General features: G+C 53.3%; 1 protein-coding gene across 2 annotated transcripts in view; it reads left to right on the forward strand.

Annotated features, from left to right (window-relative positions):
* Nucleotides 1-19,539, forward strand: part of PDPK1 (3-phosphoinositide dependent protein kinase 1) — a 59,549-nt gene that overhangs the window by 23,907 nt on the left and 16,103 nt on the right. For both annotated transcript variants that reach the window (XM_029048889.1, XM_029048890.2), the window contains exons 2-7: nt 5,130-5,399; nt 9,544-9,586; nt 9,843-9,980; nt 10,489-10,633; nt 13,909-14,006; nt 17,702-17,777. In XM_029048889.1, the coding sequence (XP_028904722.1) occupies nt 5,130-5,399; nt 9,544-9,586; nt 9,843-9,980; nt 10,489-10,633; nt 13,909-14,006; nt 17,702-17,777 (770 nt within the window). The remainder of the gene's footprint in view (nt 1-5,129; nt 5,400-9,543; nt 9,587-9,842; nt 9,981-10,488; nt 10,634-13,908; nt 14,007-17,701; nt 17,778-19,539) is intronic.

The raw sequence follows: 19,539 nt of genomic DNA on the forward strand, positions 1-19,539 counted from the left end.
CTAGCAAATACTGCCATTAGAAGCACAAAGTACATTCCCTGCCCACAAAGAGTTTCAACTCCTATGGGGATAGTAATAGCGATGGCGGTGTTTGGTTGATGGTATTTACTGAGTTCCGTGTGCAGAGTGCTGTACTAAGTGCTTGGGTGAGTTCAGTACAGTAGGGTCGATGAGCACGTTCCTTGCCCACAAGGAGCTTACGGTCTATGTGCCAAGCACTGTCCTGAGCGGTGGGGTAAATAGGAGAGAATCAGATTGGGCCCAGTTCCTACCCAACAAGGGGCTCTCAGTTCTCCTAGGAGGGAGAGCAGATCTTGGGGAGGCAGTGGGGAATTTTTCCAGGTCCCCTAAGAAACAGCATGACCTAGTGGAAAGAAGACCCGGGTTCTAAACCCGGCTCTACACTTTCCTGCTGTGTGACCTTAGTCAAGTCACTTCGCTGGGCCTCAGTTCCCTCATCTGCAAAGTGGGGATTCAGTACCTGCTGTCCCTTCTGTTTAGCCTTTGAGCCCCACATGAGACCAGATGATCTCCTGTCTACCCAGTACTTAGTCCAGTGTTTGGCACCTAGTTAGTGCTTGATAAATTCCACAATCATTACGCTCTTTACTTTTATTATTGTTAAGAATCATGATAGTAATAATAAGGATAGATTAATTTATTGGGTTGTATTTATTGAGGCTTAGTGTGTGGGAGAGGACAATACAACAATAAACTGAAACATTCCCTGCCCACAAGGAGCTTACTGGGGCCCCAAGGGTGAAGTGTTGAAGTAGGGAGGGTTATGTTAGCATGACACCCCTGGGTCCCTCCCCTCTCTCTGGGATCTCATTCCAGGTACCCTCCCCTGGGAGCGGGTGTGCCGAAAGAGGAAGGTGGGTAGGGCTCTGAGCAGGCCTCCGCCCCCGAAAACCTTCCCTCCTTATCTCGCCAGGGCCAGCGGGGATCCACCTGTGCCCGGAAATGGGGCCGATAAGGCCACCACCTGCCCTGCACCATCCACAGGTCCCTCTTGCCAACGTGGGGCGCCAGTCCCAGCCCGGTGTTCCCCGTGACGCGCGTTGCCGTCGGGCGCCTCTACGTCCAGGGCGGGCGGAAGGCAAGGCACCCCACGGGCCAGTTAGAGGGGATCCCTGTGCAGGGAGCTGACCGGCCCTTCGCTGCCCTGCCCAAAATCCGCCCCTTCCTTTCCATCTAAACTGCTACCATATTAACCCAAGCACTAGTCCTCTCCCTCCTCGATTACTGTATCAGTCAACTTGCTGACTTTCCCATTCCAGTCCATACTTCACTGTGCTGCCTGGATCATTTTTCTCCAAAATCCTTCAGTCCGTGTTTCCCCGCTCCTCAAGAAACTCCAGTGATTGCCCACCGACTTCCGCAACAAACAGAAACTCCTCACCACTGGCTTTAACTCAGTCCCCTTGCCCCCTCCTACCTCACCTCGCTGCTCTCCAACTACAACCCAGCCCACACACTTTGCTCCTCTAATGCCAACCTTCTCACTGTACCTTGGTCTCATTTATCTTACCACCAACCTCTCGCCCACGTCCCGCCTCTGGCCTGGAACGCCCTCCCTCCTCATATCTGACAGACAGTGACTCTCCCCTCACTTCAAAGCCTTACTGAAGACACATCTCTTCCAAGAGGCCTTCCTGGACTAGCCCCTCCTTAATTCTTCTGCCACTCCCTTCTGTCGCCCTGACTTGCTCCCTTTATCCATCCCCCACCCCCACAGCACTTACGTATTTATCTGCAATTTATTCATTTATTCATATTGGTATCTGTCTCCCACTCTAGACTGTAAACTCATTGTGGGCAGGGAATGCATCTGTTCTGTTGAACTCTCTGTAGCGCTTAGTCCAGTGCTTTGCACACAGTAAGCACTCAGTAAATACGATTGAATACAAAAGAGCAGCCCGGGAATCTGAGGGAGAAGCACGAGTCGCCGAGGGAGGGTGCGGAACATCGGCTCGCTGTTCCTGTGGTCCTCACTCCGTAGCACGGCAACTTCTGGGATCGTTCCCGCAGGTCCCATCCTCTGAAAATGCTGGCCTTCCCTGAATGGTTCTTCTCCCCCGCCCCGCTACCTGCTCCTCCGCATTAACTACACACTTTTAAATACCCTTTGATACTCACTTTTTGATATCTCACAGCATTTAGGTTCGTATCTTGCTGATACTTGACTCTCCCCCCTCGGTCCATAATCTATTGTAATAGCTGTCTCCCTCATTAGACTGTCGGCTCTTGGTGGGCAGGAACTGTATCTTTCAACTCATGAGATAGTGGCTAATGCCCAGGCCTGGGAGTCAAAAGGTCATGGGTTCTAGTCCCGGCTCTGCCACTTGTCAGCTGTGTGACAATGGGCAAGTCACTTGACTTCTCTGGGCTGCAGTTCCCTCATCTGTCAAATGGGGATCAAGACTGCAAGCCCCATGTGGGACGGGGACTGTGTCCAACCTGATTATTTTGTATCTACCCCAGCACTTAGAATAGTAGTGCCTGGCACATAGTAAGCACTTAACGAAGACTGTAATTGTTATTATTATTATTATTATTAGGGAGTTGCGGGATGGTCAGGGAGTCACATACAGGAAAGGCCGGATATAGAGTGAATCTCTGGCCCTGTGTCCCCTTGCCTGATTTTTCTCATGGGCTCAGAGAAGAGGGAAAACTGTGGGGAGCAGGTAAGGGGGTTTCTCACTGTGCCACAGATTCTTAGCCCGCAAAAGCATCCTACACACAAACAGCCTAATGTGCATTTGCCATGTACCCCCACCCCTCACCAGCCAGGGTCAAGATCATGCGTGGTGCTAGACAGACCGGTGGTCACCATTTCTGCAGTTCTTTCCTGAGCTCAGGGATCTCAATCCTGAAGCCGCAAGACTGAGGCAGGGCGACTCTAATAATAATAATAATAATGTTGGCATTTGTTAAGCGCTTACTATGTGTCGAGCACTGTTCTAAGCGCTGGGGTAGACACAGGGGAATCAGGTCGTCCCACGTGGGGCTCACAGTCTTAATCCCCATTTTACAGATGAGGGAACTGAGGCACAGAGAAGTGAAGTGACTCGCCCACGGTCACACAGCTGACAAGTGCCCTCGGCTTGTTAGATGGCAGACCCCGGCAGGGGGTGGATCCTCAGGAAAGCTTAGCCTACCCCTCCCTGCTCAGCTTCTCCTTTAGGTGGTCTGGGAGCGACTTCTGGCGAAATCAATCAATGGTATTGATTGAGTGCTTACTTTGTGTAGAGCATTCATTCATTCAATAGTACTGTACTGAGCACTCGAGAGAGCTCAGTACGACAAATTAGCAGACATGTTTCATGCCCACCGTGAGCTTATAGTCTAGAGGGGGAGCCAGATGTTAATATGCATAAATAAGTAATTTTTAATGTGTAATTTAAAGATCTACACATCAATGCTGGGGGACTGGGGGTGGGGTGAATATGAAATGTCCAAAGGTCACAGATCCAAGTCCATAGATGGCAGAGAAGGGAAGGCCGGCTGGGGAAAGGAGGGCTTAATAAGGGAAGGCCTCTTGGAGGAGATGATAATAATAATAATGAAGGCATTTGTTAAGCGCTATGTGCCAAGCACTCTTCTAAGCCCTGTGGTAGATACAAGGTAATCAGGTTGTCCCACGTGGGGCTTGCAGTCTTAATCCCCATTTTACAGATAAGGTAACTGAGGCCCAGAGAAGTCAAGTGATGTGCCCAAATTCACACAGCTGATCAGTGGCAGAGCCAGGATTACAACCCTTGACCTGTGGCTCCCAAGCCCGTGTTCTTTCCACTAAGCCATGCTGCTTCTCATTCATCGTATTTCATTCAATCATATTTATTGAGTGCTTAGCATGTGCAGAACACTGTACTAAGCACTTGGAAAATAAAGAGAGACGATCCCTGTCCACACCGGGCTCACAGTCTAGAGCTGGGGAGACAGACATCAATACAAGTAAACAGGCATCAGTATGGGCAACCGCTGGAGGTTCTTGAGAAGTGGGGAGATGTGAACTGAACGTTGTTGTTGATAAAATGGTTCATGCAGCAGAGTCAAGTGTGGACTGAAGTGGGGAGAGACAGGAGGTTGGGAGATCAGCGAGGAGACTGATGCGGTAGTCCAGGTGGGAGAGGATAAGTGCTTGGATCTGCGTGATAGCAGTTTGGATGGAGAAGGGGGAACAGGCAGGATTTGGTGACAGATCAAATATGTGGGTAAAACGTGAAAATGTTGGTAAGAAACGTAGGACGTGCCGCCTCCGCCCACGGGAAGCATAAGCCAAGGACGGGAAGCCCGTTGGTGGTGGCTTCTCTGACCTTCAGACCCCCCCGGCGGAGTGGATCTCACTTCAGCAGCACAAAATGACCCCTTCTGGCCGTGGCACGGAGAACGGAGGGGCCCCTCCACCTCCTGGAAAGGAGCGGGGGAAGAGGAGGGGGAGGAGACACAGAGTGGGGGAGACACAACTCCGGGGGCTGCCCATCCACCTCCACATTAAACAAAAACTCCTCACCGTCGGCTTTAAAGCCCTCCACCCCTTAGCCCCCTCCTTCCTCACCTCGCTGCTCTCCTACTCCAGCCCAGCCCGCAAACTTGGTTCCACTAATGCCAACCTACTCACTGTACCTTAATCTCATCTCTCTCACCGCCAACCTCTCGCCCAAGTCCTGCCTCTGGCTTGGAACGCCCTCCCTCCTCAAATCTGACAGACTATTCCTTCCTTCAAAGGCCTTATTGAAGGCCCATCTCCTCCAAGTGGCCTTCCCTGACTAAGCCCTCCTTTCCTCTTCTCCCACTCCCTTCTGCGTCGCCCTGACTTGCTCCTTTTATTCACCCCACCCGCCCCACAGCATTTATGTCCACATCTGTCATTAATTTATTCCTATTAATGTCTGTCTCCCCCTCTTGACTGGAAGCTCGTTTTGGACAGGAAATGTGTTTATTGTTCCTGAGTGCTTAGTACAGTGCTCTCCACACAGTAAATGCTCAATAAATACGATTGAATGAATGAATGAATGAATGCAGAGAAGAGAGGGGACTCCAAGTGGTTGTCCCCTACAGTTTGGGAGTGGGGGGTAGCCGACCCTCCACCCTTAACCCCCGCCCGTCTCGCCTTTCCTTTCTAGTATGATGCCGTCCCCATCCAGCCGGGCGTGGTTCTGCGCCCCTGCCCATCCCCATCCATGGTGAGAGCACCGAGCGACGCCGCCCGCCAGGGAGCCAGCATGGACGGCGCTGCCACGGCCGAGCCCCGGCCCGGTCCCCTCCCCCAGACCCCGGCCCAGCAGCCCCCACCACAGCCCTCTCAGCACCCACAGCCGCCGCAGCAGCCGCGCAAGAAGCGGCCCGAGGACTTCAAGTTCGGGAAGATCCTCGGCGAGGGGTCCTTCTCCACTGTGAGTCCCGCTGGGGGCCGGGCACCAGATGGGGGAGCGTAGGAGGCCGCGAGTCAGCTTGGCCTCGGGGGTTGGCGAGCGGCAGCCCCCGAGCCTCTGGCTGACCGGTCTGTGTCGGAGGTCGCCCTGCCGACAGGGCGGAGGGGCTCGGGGCCAGGCTGGCGGCGGCAGGGAGACCTGGGCTTGGGGGGAGGTGGGTGGGTTGGGGTCGGGGGGCACTATTCAGGCCACGCTGTCTGGGGAGCCCCTGGGCCCTTCCTTCCCTGGGGTGACCGGGTGGAGGATGGGGTGCAGTGGAGGAAAGGCTGAACTCCAGACTTCTCCCTTTTTCCCTGCCTCAGCTGCCCTCTGTGGGGATCCTGCCTTCCCCAAGACCCCCCTCGGGCCCCATCCTCAGTTTGACCTGTAAATTGATCCTCCGTCATTCTTCAGCGAATTTGTATCTTGGTGACCAAAGCCCACATAATAATAATTATAATTGTGTTTGTTATGCACTTAATGTGAGCCAGTCACCGTACTAAGCCCTGCAGTGGATACAGACAAATTGAGTAGGACTCAGTCCCTGTTTCACATGGGACTCACAGCCTCAGTCCCCATTTTATAGATGAAGTAACGGAGGCACAGAGAAGTGAAGTGACTGGCCCAAGGCCACACAGCAGACAAGTGGAGGAGCTGGGATTAGACCCCATGACCTTCTGACTCCCAGGCCCGTGCTTTGTCCACTATGCTAGGCTGCTTCACTTGACTTTGACTAACCTGTCCAGCTCCGGGCCTGTGACCCCCAGGAGAAAAGGTGCCGGTTCCATGGGACTGGCTGAGAAATCCAAGGAAAACCCCTCTTCTGGTTGCCCGGGAGTTAGATGATCTGCCTCATCAGAGAAGCAGCATGGCGTAGTGGATAGAGCCCAGGCCTGGGAGTCAGAAGGTCATGGGTTCTAATCCCGGCTCCTCCACTGGTCTGCTGGGTGACCTTGAGCAAGTCACTTCACTTCTCTGGGCTTCAGTTACTCCATCTGGGAAATGGGGATTGAGACTGTGAGCCCCAGGTGGGACAGGTAGTGCGCCCAATCCGATTTGTTTGTATCCACCCCAATACTTAGTACTTAGCTGACATATAGTAAGTCTCAGCTTGCTCTGTGGTCCTTCTCATTAATTAGCCTTTGTGCCGAATCACTGTGCTAAGCACTGGGAAAACTCGTCGGTGAAAACCTCAAACCCTCCCCCCGCTCCATTCCTACAAGGCTCACAGTCGGTCTAAGAGGCACGTAGGGCAGGGATCTCATCCCCTTTTTACAACTGAGGAAACTGAAGCCCAGAGAAGTGAAGTGACTTGCCTAAGATCACCCAGGAGTCAAAATGGCGGAGCCAGGATTAGAACCTCCATCCTCTGACTCCCAAGCCCGTGCTCTTGCCACTAGACCAAGCCGCTTCCCCTCAGTCCCAGGGCTTTGCTGGCGACTGAGAAGGCTCGTCCACTATAGAGCCCCCTCTCCTTTCAGTCAAGTCAATCTATCTGTGATTGAGTGGTGAGCTTAGACCGTGAGCTCCAGGCAAGTCAGGGATTCCATTCTGACCTGATTAACTTCTGTCTACCCCAGTGTTTAGAACAGGGCTTAGCACGTGTGAGCACTTAAATACCATCCAAAAAATCAATGGTATTACTCGAGTAGAGCCCTCTACTCAGTGCTTGGGGAAGTTCAATTCAGTGTGGTTAGCCACAATCCCTGCCCACGGGGAGTTTACAGCCTTATCGGGGAGACAGACTTTAAAATCAGTTGCAGTTAGGGGAAGCAGGATAATAAAAGGGTGTAAATATAACAGCTGTAGCGTTGGAGTCAGTATCCTTCAATCATTCGGTGGTATTTATTGAGCGCTTACTGTGTGCCAAACAGTCTACTCAGCACTTGGGGGAGTACAATGTAACAGAATAGGTGGACACATTCCCTGTGCATTAGTGACGAAAAGTGAGTGGAGACTAGGGGTAAGGAGGTGAGATGGTAGTCAGGGAAGGCTTCCTGGAGGGGATGTGATTCTGGGAGGGCCTTGTAGGTGGGGAGAATGGGGGTCAGTTGGGTACGTAAGCTCGTTGTAGGCAGGGAACGCATCGACCAACTTTGTTGTACTGTACTCTCTTAAACGTTTAGTAAGGTTCTCTGCACACGGTAAGATGTCAGTAATACCACTGATGATGGGGTTTATGGGGAGAGAGCTCTGTGCAGGAATTAGGAACTGATGGTGAGATACGAGATGGAGTTATGGTGAGAAGGTTGGCGTTAGAAGGGCAAAATGTGAGGGCTGGTGATGATGATGATTGTGGTATTTGTTAAGCGCTTACTCTGTGCCAGTCACTGTTCTAAGCATTGGGGTGGATACAGGCAAATCGGGTTGGTTGTAGTGGGAGAGGAGCGAGGCAAGGTGGGAGGGGCTGAGCCTAATGAGCACGGAGGGCACCGGGGTCGGGGGGCTTTCACTCCCATCCCCTGGCCGGGCTGTCACAAGTCACAAATTCCTGGCCTCGCTCATCTCAGCTCCTGAGGCTTGAGACTTTCTAATCTGGGTTGTACAGACCTCTCTGAAGCCCCCCATCCTCCCAGGCCTCCCTGTGTCCTTGGGCCATCTGGGCTTGGCCTCTCTGGGCCGGCTTGGGGCTAGGCAGGTGGGGAGATCGACTCCCCAGGGCAGGCCTGGCTCTTGAGACTTGGTTTGCATTCGGTCCGCAGGGGAAGACTTTCCTCTTGGTGCCCGGGTGTGAGTGACTCGAGGGCTCTGTTGCCATAAAGAGTCCTTGTCCCGGGATGCGAAGAAGCGATCTCAATGACGAGAATTTGCCAATGATTAGGATGGTACTTACTAAGTATATTCACTAATAATAATAATAGTAGTAGTACTGGTTAAGCTCTTAGTATGTGCCAGGCACTGTTCTGAGCACTGGGAGAGATACAAACAAATCGGGTTGGACACAGTCCCTGTCCCACATGGGGCTCACAGTCTTAATCCTCATTTTCCAGATGAGGGAACTGAGGCCTAGAGAAGTGAAGTGACACAGGTCACACAGCAGGCAAGCGGCAGAGCCGGGATTAGAACCCATGACCTTCTGACTCGCAGGCCCAGGGTCTTTCCACTAGACCATGCTGCTTTTGCTTTTATCCACTACATCCTAAGCACTAGCGTAGATGTGGTTCGAGTAGATTGGATACAGTCTGTAGGATCACTGGGATCATGGTGTATCTAAGAGGGAGGGAAGGATCATTGGGATATCTTCCCCGCCCCCATATTCAAGGGACAGAATATGGGGCACAGAGTGCTGAAATGACTTTTTTATGGTATCCATTAAGTGCTCGCTATGTGCCGGGCACCATAGCTTGATGAAGTGGATAAAGCAAAGGCCAGAGAGTCAGAAGGTCATGGGTTCTGATCCCGACTCTGTCACATGTCTGCTGTGTGACCTTGGGTATGTCACTTCACTTCTCTGGGCCTCAGTTACCTCATCTGTGAAACGGGGATTAAGGCTGTGAGCCCCAAGTGAGACAGGGACCGTGGCCAACCCAATTTTCTTATATCCACCCCAGTGCTTAGTACACTGCCTGACACATAGTAAGCGTTTAACAAATGCCACAATTATTATTATTATTATAAAGTGCTGGGGTACATACAGGCTTATCAGGTTGGACACAGTCCATGTCCCAAATGGAGCTCACAGTCGTAATCCCCATTTTACAGATGAGGTAACTGAGGCCCAGAGGAGTGGAATGACATGCCCAAAGTCACACAGCAGACAAGTGGCAGAGTCCAGATGAGAAGCCAGGTCCTTCTGACTCACAGGCCTGGGTTCTATCCACTAGGCTTCTTCCCCAAGGGCACACAGCTGGCCCATGGCGAACTGGGACTAAATCCCAGGTAACCCCCAAACTCCTTCCCCTGTGGACCACACTGCCTCCCTTTGCAATCCCCCCGGCCAGTGGGGTGGCCCAGTAAGCCCCTCCTCCCATCCCCCGGAGCCCAGAAAAAAGCCGAAATCACCTCAAACCACCGCTGTGATTGGCTACAAGGTGGCATGGGGCTGAATTTGAAACGGTTCCGTTCCATCATGTGCTTTGCTTCCCCTCTCCTCCCTCCCTCCTTCTCCACCCCCTCCCCATACCAGGTCGTCTTGGCTCGAGAATTGGCAACCTCAAGAGAATACGCCAGTAAGTAACGATTCCTCAAAGTTTCCGGGTTGCCGACCTGGTGGAGAGTCCGTCACATACCCCCGGGCATGCGGGCGTGGGGTAAAGTCAGCCTGGGATGGCGCGGGATGGCATGGGAGGGGTTAGAAGGCTCGTCCTGTCAAGCCTGGAAAAACCTGCCTGTGTAGCGTTGGCTTCATCGACAAGGGAGGTCTCGAGGTCAAGTGTCTCTTTGTTGTTGTTGCTGACCGGTTGGTTGTTGTGTTCTGTTTCGAAGTTAAAATTCTAGAGAAGCGCCACATCATCAAAGAAAACAAGGTACCCTATGTCACCCGAGAGAGAGACGTGATGTCCCGCCTGGATCACCCATTCTTTGTAAAACTCTACTTTACCTTTCAGGATGATGAGAAGCTCTGTATCCTTTGAGTCCCCCGTCCCCCCGGAAGTGGTGGACGAGAGAGCCCTTCCGTTCTGTTAGCGACAGCGCAGTCTCAGAGAAGAGAAAAGGTCCGGCAGAAAATCTCATCACCCCTGGCTATTTTTGACGTTGCAGTCGATTTTTTCAGAAAAGTCTATGCATGTCTAAAAAAAAAAAAAGTGAAAACCCCCCCACAAAACCCTGGAGGGGTGAGGGAGTACCCGCCCTGTAGATTGGAAGGTTGGTGGAAAGGAGGGGAAGCATTTTTGGAGCTCAGGAGGGTTTGGTCAGGAGGAAGATGGGTCAGGATGGCCTTCTTGGCCCCATTTGGCTTCCCCGGGCTTCCAGTCTGGCCTCCGGCGCCGACTGTGACTGCCTGGCCCAGAAGAGGGACCTCAGCGGGCACCCGGCCAACACTCGTACCTCTCAGTCGCCTCAGTCTCCTGCTCTGAGGCTCATCGGGTCTGAGGAAGGTTCTCGGTCTGATCCTTAGCCCCGACCTCAGATTTTGGCCTCAGCTACGCCAAGAATGGTGAACTGCTTAAATACATCCGCAAGATCGGTTCTTTCGACGAGACATGCACCCGATTCTACACCGCCGAAATTGTCTCGGCCCTAGAGTATTTGCACGGAAAGGGGATCATCCACAGGTACTTGCTTTCCCTTCCTTCTTGGACAGACCCATTCTTGCTCAGTCTCCTCCTGGTCCGCCCCGTGGGGGCCGGTGGTCTTTCGCCCCGCAGGCACAGACCCCCGGGTTCAAGGAAGCCCTTGGAAAACGACAGATGGAAGAGTTTTTTGGGGGCTGAACCAAGGCTACAAAGAGCCAAAGTGGCAGCTTTCTGACCCCAGTTAAACAGTGCTATTTAGTGAGTGCTCACTGTGGGTGTGAGCACCCGGGGGAGTCCAGTTCACTAGAGTTGGGAGACCCTATCCCTGCCATCAAGAAAGCTTACCTGGCTATTGTAGGTCCCCCTGCCCATCGAGCCCCCCCGCCCTGCTCTCCGCCCTCGCAATGAAGAGGTCCGCCCCTCTGGCCACCGGTGCTAATTTTCCCAAAGCACGTACAACTCGGCGACCTCATCTGCTCCTCCCAACATTCTTGTGAGGTGCGGGGGCGGCTGATCGCCACCACTCCCATTTTACAGAAGAGGAAGCAGGCCCACAGAGGTTAACAGATGAGGGAACTGAGGCCCAGAGAAGTGAAGTGACTTGATCGAGGTCATACGGCAGACTAGTGGCAGAGCCCGAATGAGAAACCAGGTCCTTCTGACTCCCAGGCCTGGGTTCAGTCCTCTAGCCCATACTGCTTCTCGCCCAACGTCACACAGCCGGCCCATGGCAAACTGGGACTAAATCCCAGGTGACCCCCATGCTCCTTCCCTTGTGTAACACACTGCCTTCCTTTGCAATCCCCCAGCCAGTCACCGGCCACCTAGTGGACCCAGGACTGGAACCCAGGCATTCTGATGACTCCCACCCTCGGACTTTTCCCACTGAGTGAGGTGGCCTCCCTTGGAGGAAAGGTGGCCAACTTTTTTGTTTACCTCACTGTTCGCCCGCCCATCATGGCCTTCGCTCCATTCGTTCATTCAGTCGTTTTCATTCAATTGCATTTATTGAGTGCTTACTGTGTGCAGAACACTGTACTGAGCACTTGGGAGAGTACGAAATAACAGTAAACACACACATTCCCTGCCCACAATGAGCTTAGAGTCTAGAGGAGCTTACCATCTACAGGTCCGGCTGGGATCTTTGAAAGTTGGAATTTTGAAGGGAAAAAGGATTTAGGGTCTCGGTTGGTCATTGGGTTGGACTTCCTATTTGGGTCTCTCCTGCCCCCAACTTTCCCCTTTCCCCACTGGGGTCTGGGGCAGTAATGGGACGAAGTTCGTGTTGGGCAGTTCGGATGGGCCCGCGAGAGTGTTCATTCTCCAGATGGTAGGTCTGATTTGTGACCCCTTGGATCCCTCTTTAAAGTGCGGCTAAGATCCCCGCTCTCCCTCTCCCCGCAAGCCCCGTGCTTGGCCCCCAGGAAGAGCCTCACGCCTCAGGTCCTTTGGGGTCGGGGAGGGCAGACCACTCCAATGGCCGAGGGAATAATGGCAGGGAGGGCGGTGGCTGGAGTTCGCCTTGCCTGGGCGTAAACCGAGTCAGGAGGCTGAAAGAAAACAAAGGTGATAGAGAAGGACGGCCCCAAGCTGCCGGAGAGGGAATGTCAAAGAACAGCCGAGCGTTCTGCCCGAGGCGAGCGAGAAATGAGACAAATAATAGTAATGCTGATGATATATGTTAAGCACTTACTATGTGTCCAGCACTCTTCTAAGCACTGGGGTAGATACAAGCTCATCAGGTTGGGCACAGACACTGTCCCACTCGGGGCTTTGCAGTTTTTTAATCCCCATTTTACAGTTGAGGTAGCTGAGGCCCTGAGGAGTGAAGGGACTTGGCCAGGTTCACATAGCGGACATGGGGCAGAGCCAGGATTAGAACCCAGGTCCTCCCAACTCCCAGGCCTGTGCTCTTGCTTCCGGCAGTGAAAGCCGAGACAGGTTGAGTGTCACGGGGGTGGAGCTACTGCACACAACCCTGTCTCTAATGCCGGGGTGGGGCCTGGCCCATCCCGGTAGGCCCGAGCGAGCACCACAGTGCCAACCCTCTGAGGGTACGGGATTGTTGTCACCCACTGGCCCGCCGGATGGCCTCGAAGATGCAATGGCATCCCACCGTGCCCTCCCCTGGCTCCCTGGGCTTCGTTTCCCCCGGGGGGAAAATGGTGTTCAGCCCACCGGGATGATACCTGATGGCTCGTTCTTCTCTCAGCCTGGTCTGCCCAACCAAGCTCCAGCTTGCCAGGCTGATGAACGGTCAACTCCTCCAGGGCCCACAAATCGTCTCCTTGAGGCCCGGGGCCAAGCGGCCAGCTTCATCGGCACCCCATCCCATCCCTCCCCACCTTGCCTTCAAGTGGCTGCGGGTGACCCGATGGAGGCAGAGTTCTGCCGTCCCAGGCCTTGAATTGGACCCAGATCCTTTGCCCGACTTCCAGACCTGGAAGGAGTCTTGGTGGGGTGACGTACTCCGGCAGCACCACTGGCAGCTTGGAGAGTCATTCATTCATTCAGTCAGTCATATTTATTGAGCGCTTACTGTGTGCAAATCACTGTACTAAGTGCTCGGGAGAGTACAATGTAACAACAGACATATTCCCTGCCCACGTCGAGCTCATGGTCTTGAGGGGGTGTTTGGCTCCGAATAACTGTGCCCTTTGGCCCTGCCCCTGTTTCACAAGGTTTCTGGTCCTCGTTTCCTCATAATAACAATAATAATAATAAAGGCGTTTAAGTGCTTACTATGTGTCAGGCACTGTACTAACACTGGAGTGGATACAAGCAAATCGAGTTGGACACAGTCGCTGTCCCACGCGGGGCTCGCAGTCTCAATCCCCTTGTTCCAGTTGAGGTATCTGAGGCCCAGAGAAGTGAAGTGACTTGCCCTTGTTCTCGCAGCAGGCAAGAGGCAGAAACGCGATAAGAACCCTTGACCTTGACTTCTGACTCCCAAGCTTGTGCTCTCAAACTGACTGGAGTGGAGAGGCCGGGCCTGCCCTGGGTGGAGAATGGCCCTGCCTGACCACCTTTTGGGGATATCAGCGTTGCCCCTTTGCCATAATAATAACAATGATAATTATGGTAGTTGTAAAGCTCTTACTGTGTGCCAGGCACTGTACTAAGTACTGCAATCTTGAGCAGCCTCCTGGTCCCTGACTGGTTTGGCCTAGTAATGTGCAGGGACGAGGAGAAGCTGTCGGTCTTTGTTTCGCCCTGTCCGTAGAGAACGCTGAAGGGCAGTTCCAGTCTGTCAGCCCACCTTCTCACAGAAAAATCCCCTTCACCTCCTTCCTTTTTTTTTTTTCCGTCCTCAGGGACCTGAAACCAGAGAATATTTTACTAAACGAAGATATGCACATTCAAATTACAGACTTCGGAACAGCCAAAGTATTATCAGCAGATAGCAAACAAGGTAGGTGAGCGTTCTTCTTATCCCCGAGCGTGAGTCCGAGCCGCCCTCTCGAAGACGGAAAAGAAGAGGGTCGGCCGTCGGTGTGGGCGTGTGCCCGGCTCTCCCCCATAGGGAGCAGCTCAGTCATCTCTCGCCCGACAGTCAATCGTATTTATTGAGCATGTGATGTGTGCAGAGTACCGTACTAAGCGCTTGGGAGAGCACAGTATAACAGACACGTTCCCCACCCACAACAAGCTTCTAGTCTAGTGGGGAGACAGGCATAAATAAGTAAATGATGGGTATGGACATAAGTAGTGTGGGGCTGGGAGGGGGATGAATAAAGGGAGCAAGTCAGGGCGATGCAGGAAAGAGTGGGAGAAGAGGAAAGGAGGGCTTAGTCGGGGAAAGCCTCCTGGAGGAGATGTGCTTTAAGGCTTCGAACGGTTTGGGGGTTGGGGGTCGGCTGGCTACTCTGCCGCCGGGCCTGGTGTGATTTGGGGGTGGTCCCCTGGGGAGGCTGGGGCTCTGCGGGTTAGGGGGCTCCAGCGGCGAGAGCAGTCGATCAGTGGCATTCATTAAGTGCCTGTTGGGTGTAGAGCACCGGACGAAACAGTGTGGTCTGTGGAAAGAGCCCTGGCCTTGGAGGCAGAGGACCTGGGTTCTCATCTCAGCTCCGCCACTTGTCTTTTGAGTGACTAAGGGGCAGTCCCTTGGCTTCTCCGCATCTCACTTTCCTCATCTCTAATCAGTCAGTGGTGTCTACTGAGCGCTTTCCGGGTGCAGACCTTTGTATTAAAGTCTAGCTCCTCCTCTGGACTGTAAGCTCGTTGTGGGCAGGGAATGTGTTTGTTATTGTTGATAATAATAGTAATAATAGCGGTGATGGTACTTGTTAAGCGTTTACTATGTGTCAGGCACTGTTCTGAGCGCTGGGGTAGATACAGGTTAATCAGATCCCTGTCCCACATGGGGCTCACACTCTTAATCCCCATTTTACAGATGAGGGAACTGAGGCCCAGAGAAGTGAAGTGACTTGCCCAAAGTCACACAAAAGACACATGGTGAAGCTGGGATTAGAACCCAGGTCCTTCTGACTCCCAGGCCCAGGCTCTATCCACTTAGCCAGACCCCTTCTCAAGCACCACCCCTTTGGTTTGGTTTGACTCTCCTCTCCCCTAAGCTTAGGATGGAAGCCTGCTTGGAGGAGTTCCTCCACAGATCTCCGCTGAGGTCTGACACCTTTGGGATGGCATTCTGCTTGCAGTGGCCACTCCGTCGGCGCCCCCGTGGTTTGAAACGATCACGATCCCATGTGCGGTAGCCACTCGGCAAACGCCACTGTGGCGCAAAGCCAACGCCACCCCCATCCCCATGTGCGCTTAGTACAGCGTCCCGCTCAGAGCGGTTGCCCAGGGAAAGCCAGCGATGGATTGGGTGGATGGCCGAGCTCCAGTTCCTCCCTGGGAGCCCAAGTCTAGGGTTTCTTTTCTCTAGTGCCCGGGGGTGGCACAAACCTCCTGTGAGGGGAATCCCGGCCGCGAGCGGCATCTCTTGCCGTGCCCAGAGTGCCGAGGAGGAATCGAGGAGAGCGCTGCTGATTCAGTAGCGATGCCGATAGTGATCATGATGATAATGATGAGGGTATTTGTGAAGCTGTATCATCAGAGGCCAGAGGCTGGCCCTCCCTTTGGTAGAGAGGTGCACCCCGATGTCCATCAGGGCACCCCAGGGCAGAAGGGTCATTTGATGAACAAATTCAGGTTGATTGACTCCAGCCACCCTCCCCTCCCCTGATCCATATAATCGGGGGTGGGATGGTGGGGGGGCAACTAGTAGAAGTAGTATCTGTCGATCAGTGGTATTTGTTGAGCACTTCCTGTGGTCTGGATATTGCAGTAACTTCTTGGGAGAGTCCAGTACAGTAGAGTTGGTAGCCACAGTCCCTGCCCACTGGAGCTTAGTAGCACTAGTAGAATGGGATTTTAGTGCCCACTAAATGCTTGGGAAAGTACTCTAAGGACATGTTTCTTGCTCTCCAGGAGCTTATGCTCTCTATTTTTTAATGGTATTTAAGTGCTTATTCTGTGCCGGGCCCTATAGTAAGAGCAGAGGTGGATACAAGCAAATCAGGTTAGACACGATCCCTGTCCCACGTGGGGCTCACAGTCATAGTCCCCATATTAAAGACGAAGTAACTCAGTCCTGGAGAAATGAAGGGACTTGCCCGAGGCCACACAGCAGAGGCATGGCAGAGCTGGGATTAGAACCCAGATCCTTCTGATTCCCAGGCCCTCGTTCTTTCCACTAGACCATGCTTAATGCAGTAAGCACTCATATGGAGGACTGAACTAAGCACTTGGGAGAATACAGTAGAACAGAGTCGGTCGACATGTTCCCAGCCCGCAAAGAGCGTCCGGTGTGGAGAGCATTGAGTACAAGACCGCTGAGCGGTGGGCTGAACGCTGGGGAGAGGACATCGCTATCCTTATGCTCAAGGAGTGTACTGTCTGGGGGAACTCAGACCCCATCCTTTGCACCCGCCCCAAACACCCAGCCGCCTCCACCCGGCAGGTGCTGGACTGAACACTTGGGAAGGTTCAGTTAAGGACAACGATACTAACAGTCATCATGGTATTTGTTAAGCACTTACTGTGTGCCAGGCACTGTACCGAACACTGGACATGAGCAAATCCGGTTAGACACAGTCCCTGTCCCATAATGGGGCTCCCACTCTCAATGTGAGGCATGGGCGCTGCCCTCAAGGGGTTTTCGTTTGAAAGGGGGATTTAGAGGAGAAGCCTGCTGGGTGGAAAGTGCTGGAAGCGGAGGGCGAGGGGCCGGGGAAGAGAAGGACCATGATGTCCCCAGGGCAACACGTGAGTTGCCGGCATTGACTGAGAGCACCTCCTGAGTGCTAGGCATCGTATTGAGCGCTTGAGAGCACAGCGGGAGCAAGATACTGCCTCTAGGTCTCAAAGAGCTTGCCGTCCAATCAGTCAGTATTTTTGCAGCACTGACTATGTGCCGACCACTCTGCTCATGAGAAGACATGAGCCCTCCCCGCAAAGAGCTGAGAGTCTAATGGGGAGGATGGGCAAAAGCAGCGTGGGCTAGAAGGAGTCAGGCCTGGGAGTCAGAAGATCATGGGTTCTAATCCCTGCTCTGTCGCTTGTGTGCTGTGGGACCTTGGGCAAGTCGCTTCACTTCTCTGGGCCTCAGGTCCTTCTTCTGGAAAATGGGGATTGAGACTGTGAGCCCAACATGGGACAGGGACTGTGTTCCACCCGATTTCCTTGGATCCACCCCAATTCTTAGTGCAGTTCGTGGCACATAGTAAGTGCTTTACAAATATTCAAAAAAAAAAAATTTACAGACAATGAGACCTGGAGGGAGAATAGGCCTGACTTGCCATTATTCCGTCTGTTGAATGGCTTGTTTTGGTGAATCTAAAATGTGATTTCCCATTTCCTCCCCTGCTCTCCCTCTCCTTGCTCCCTCCTTCCTCTCTTTCCATCCTCCACCTCTCTTCCTTTTCTCTTCTCCGTCCTCTGTCCTCTCCTCCCTTCCGCCCTTCTTCCCCTCTTGCCCTCCCCCTCTCTTCCCTTTCTTCTGCCCTTGCTCTCCCCTTCCTCCCCATCTCATCCCTTCCCTCCCCATTGCCATTCCTCCCTCCTTCCGTCCTGTACCCTGCTCTCTTTTCCTCTGCTCACCAGCCCGGGCAAATTCATTCGTGGGAACGGCGCAGTACGTGTCTCCAGAGCTGCTCACAGAGAAGTCGGCCTGTAAAAGGTATAACCTGTCCCCTGCTCCACCCTGCCCGGCCTCTGTGGGGGCTGCCAGGGTGCCGGGGGGAACGGCTGTGGGCCTACGGTTTGAGAGGAGAAAGACCTAGTTCTCTGTAGACTTCCTTTTTAGACTACGAGGCATGCATTTAGAACTCAATGTTCCTTACTTTTCGGCCAACCCTTTTCCCCCACTCTATTACATTGTACCGCCGGTTAGCATAGAATCACTTCCTGGGTCAGCGTTCACCTCCCGGGGCAGAGATTGTCATCGTGACCCACTTGGGAAAAGCTACAGAAATTAGCGAGGGGGTGGGAGAGGAGGGTGTTCTCGCCCCAGTTCTCTCCCCCATTGGCCTTTTGGCCCCATGACGGGGGAGCATTTGGGAGGCTTGAATAGGCAGTAATAATAATAGTAATAGTAGTTGTTAAGTACTTATTACATACCCAGCAATGTTCAAAGCGCTCGGATAGATACAAGTTAATCAGGTTGGACAAAGTCCCTGTCCCACCTGGGGCTCACCCTCTTAATCCTCATTTTACTGATGAGGTAACCGAGGCCTAGAGAAGTGAAATGACTTGCTTAAGGTCACATAGCAGACATATGGAGGAGCTGGGATTAGAACGCAGCTCCTTCTGACTCCCAGGCCCGAGCTCTAGCCACTAAGCCACGCTGCCTCTCACAGATCGGGGCAGAGGAGAGGGGTTGCGGGGTAGGGTTGCCTCTGCCTGAGAGAGCCAGGCCCTTGCCAAGGCCTTCTCAGCCTGGACCCGTCCCCAATCCCTGCCCGCTCCCAGTCGGGCCCCTGGGCTGCCCTAACCCTCCGCACCTCCTGTTCCCCACAGCCGGTTTGGGTCAGGCACCCCCTTCTTTTAAAATAAATATGGTATTCGTTAAGTGCTTACTATGGGCCAGTCACTGTATCAAGCGTTGGGAGAGAGCCAAGCTAATCAAGGTGGACACAGTCCACATCCCACCTGGGACTCCAGGTCTTATTCCCCATTCTACAGATGAGGTAACTGAGGCCCAGAGAAATGAAGAGACTTGCCCAAACCTCACGGCAGACGTGGGGCAGAGCCGGAGTTGGAGCCCAGGTCTTCCCGACTATCAGGACTGGGCTATATTCCCTAGGCCAAGCTGCCTCCTGCCCCAAAAGAGGGCTGGAATGGTCCCCCTGGCCTGACTGGCCAGCATGGCCACTGAGGTGAGGTTGCCTCAACCGAGGGGGCACTTGCCATGGAGAGGGGGAGGCCCCTTTCCTTCCTCAACAGTGGCTTTGATTCCCCTCCTCCTTTCTGCATAGACTGGGAGCCCCGTGTGGGACAGGGATTGGGTCTACCCTGATGGGCTAGTGGCTAGAACACCATCCCGGCAGTCCAAAGGACCGGGGTTCTAGTCCCGGCCCCGCCACTCGTCTGCTCTGTGACCCTGAGCAAGTCACTTCACTTCGTGGACCTCAGTTCCCTCATCTGTAGTGTGGGGATTAAGAGTGTGAGCGTCCAAACCGATTATCTTGTGTCTATCCCAGGGCTTAGAACAGCGCTCGACACATAGTGAGCTCTTAACCGATGCCATCATGATTATCATTATTACTATTACTTCCATCCCAACGCTTTCCCCAGTGATTCGCCTCTAGTAAGAACTTTCCAAGTGCCACAGTGTTGACTATTATTATTAGTCGGGGTCCTTGCCATCAAGGAGGTTAGAATCGAGCACTGTAAGCCTCTTTCTGCCTCTCGCATACACAAACACAATCTCTGTCTCTCTC

The sequence above is a fragment of the Ornithorhynchus anatinus genome, chromosome 21 (assembly GCF_004115215.2).
Source record: "Ornithorhynchus anatinus isolate Pmale09 chromosome 21, mOrnAna1.pri.v4, whole genome shotgun sequence".
Taxonomy (NCBI): Eukaryota; Metazoa; Chordata; class Mammalia; order Monotremata; family Ornithorhynchidae; genus Ornithorhynchus; species Ornithorhynchus anatinus.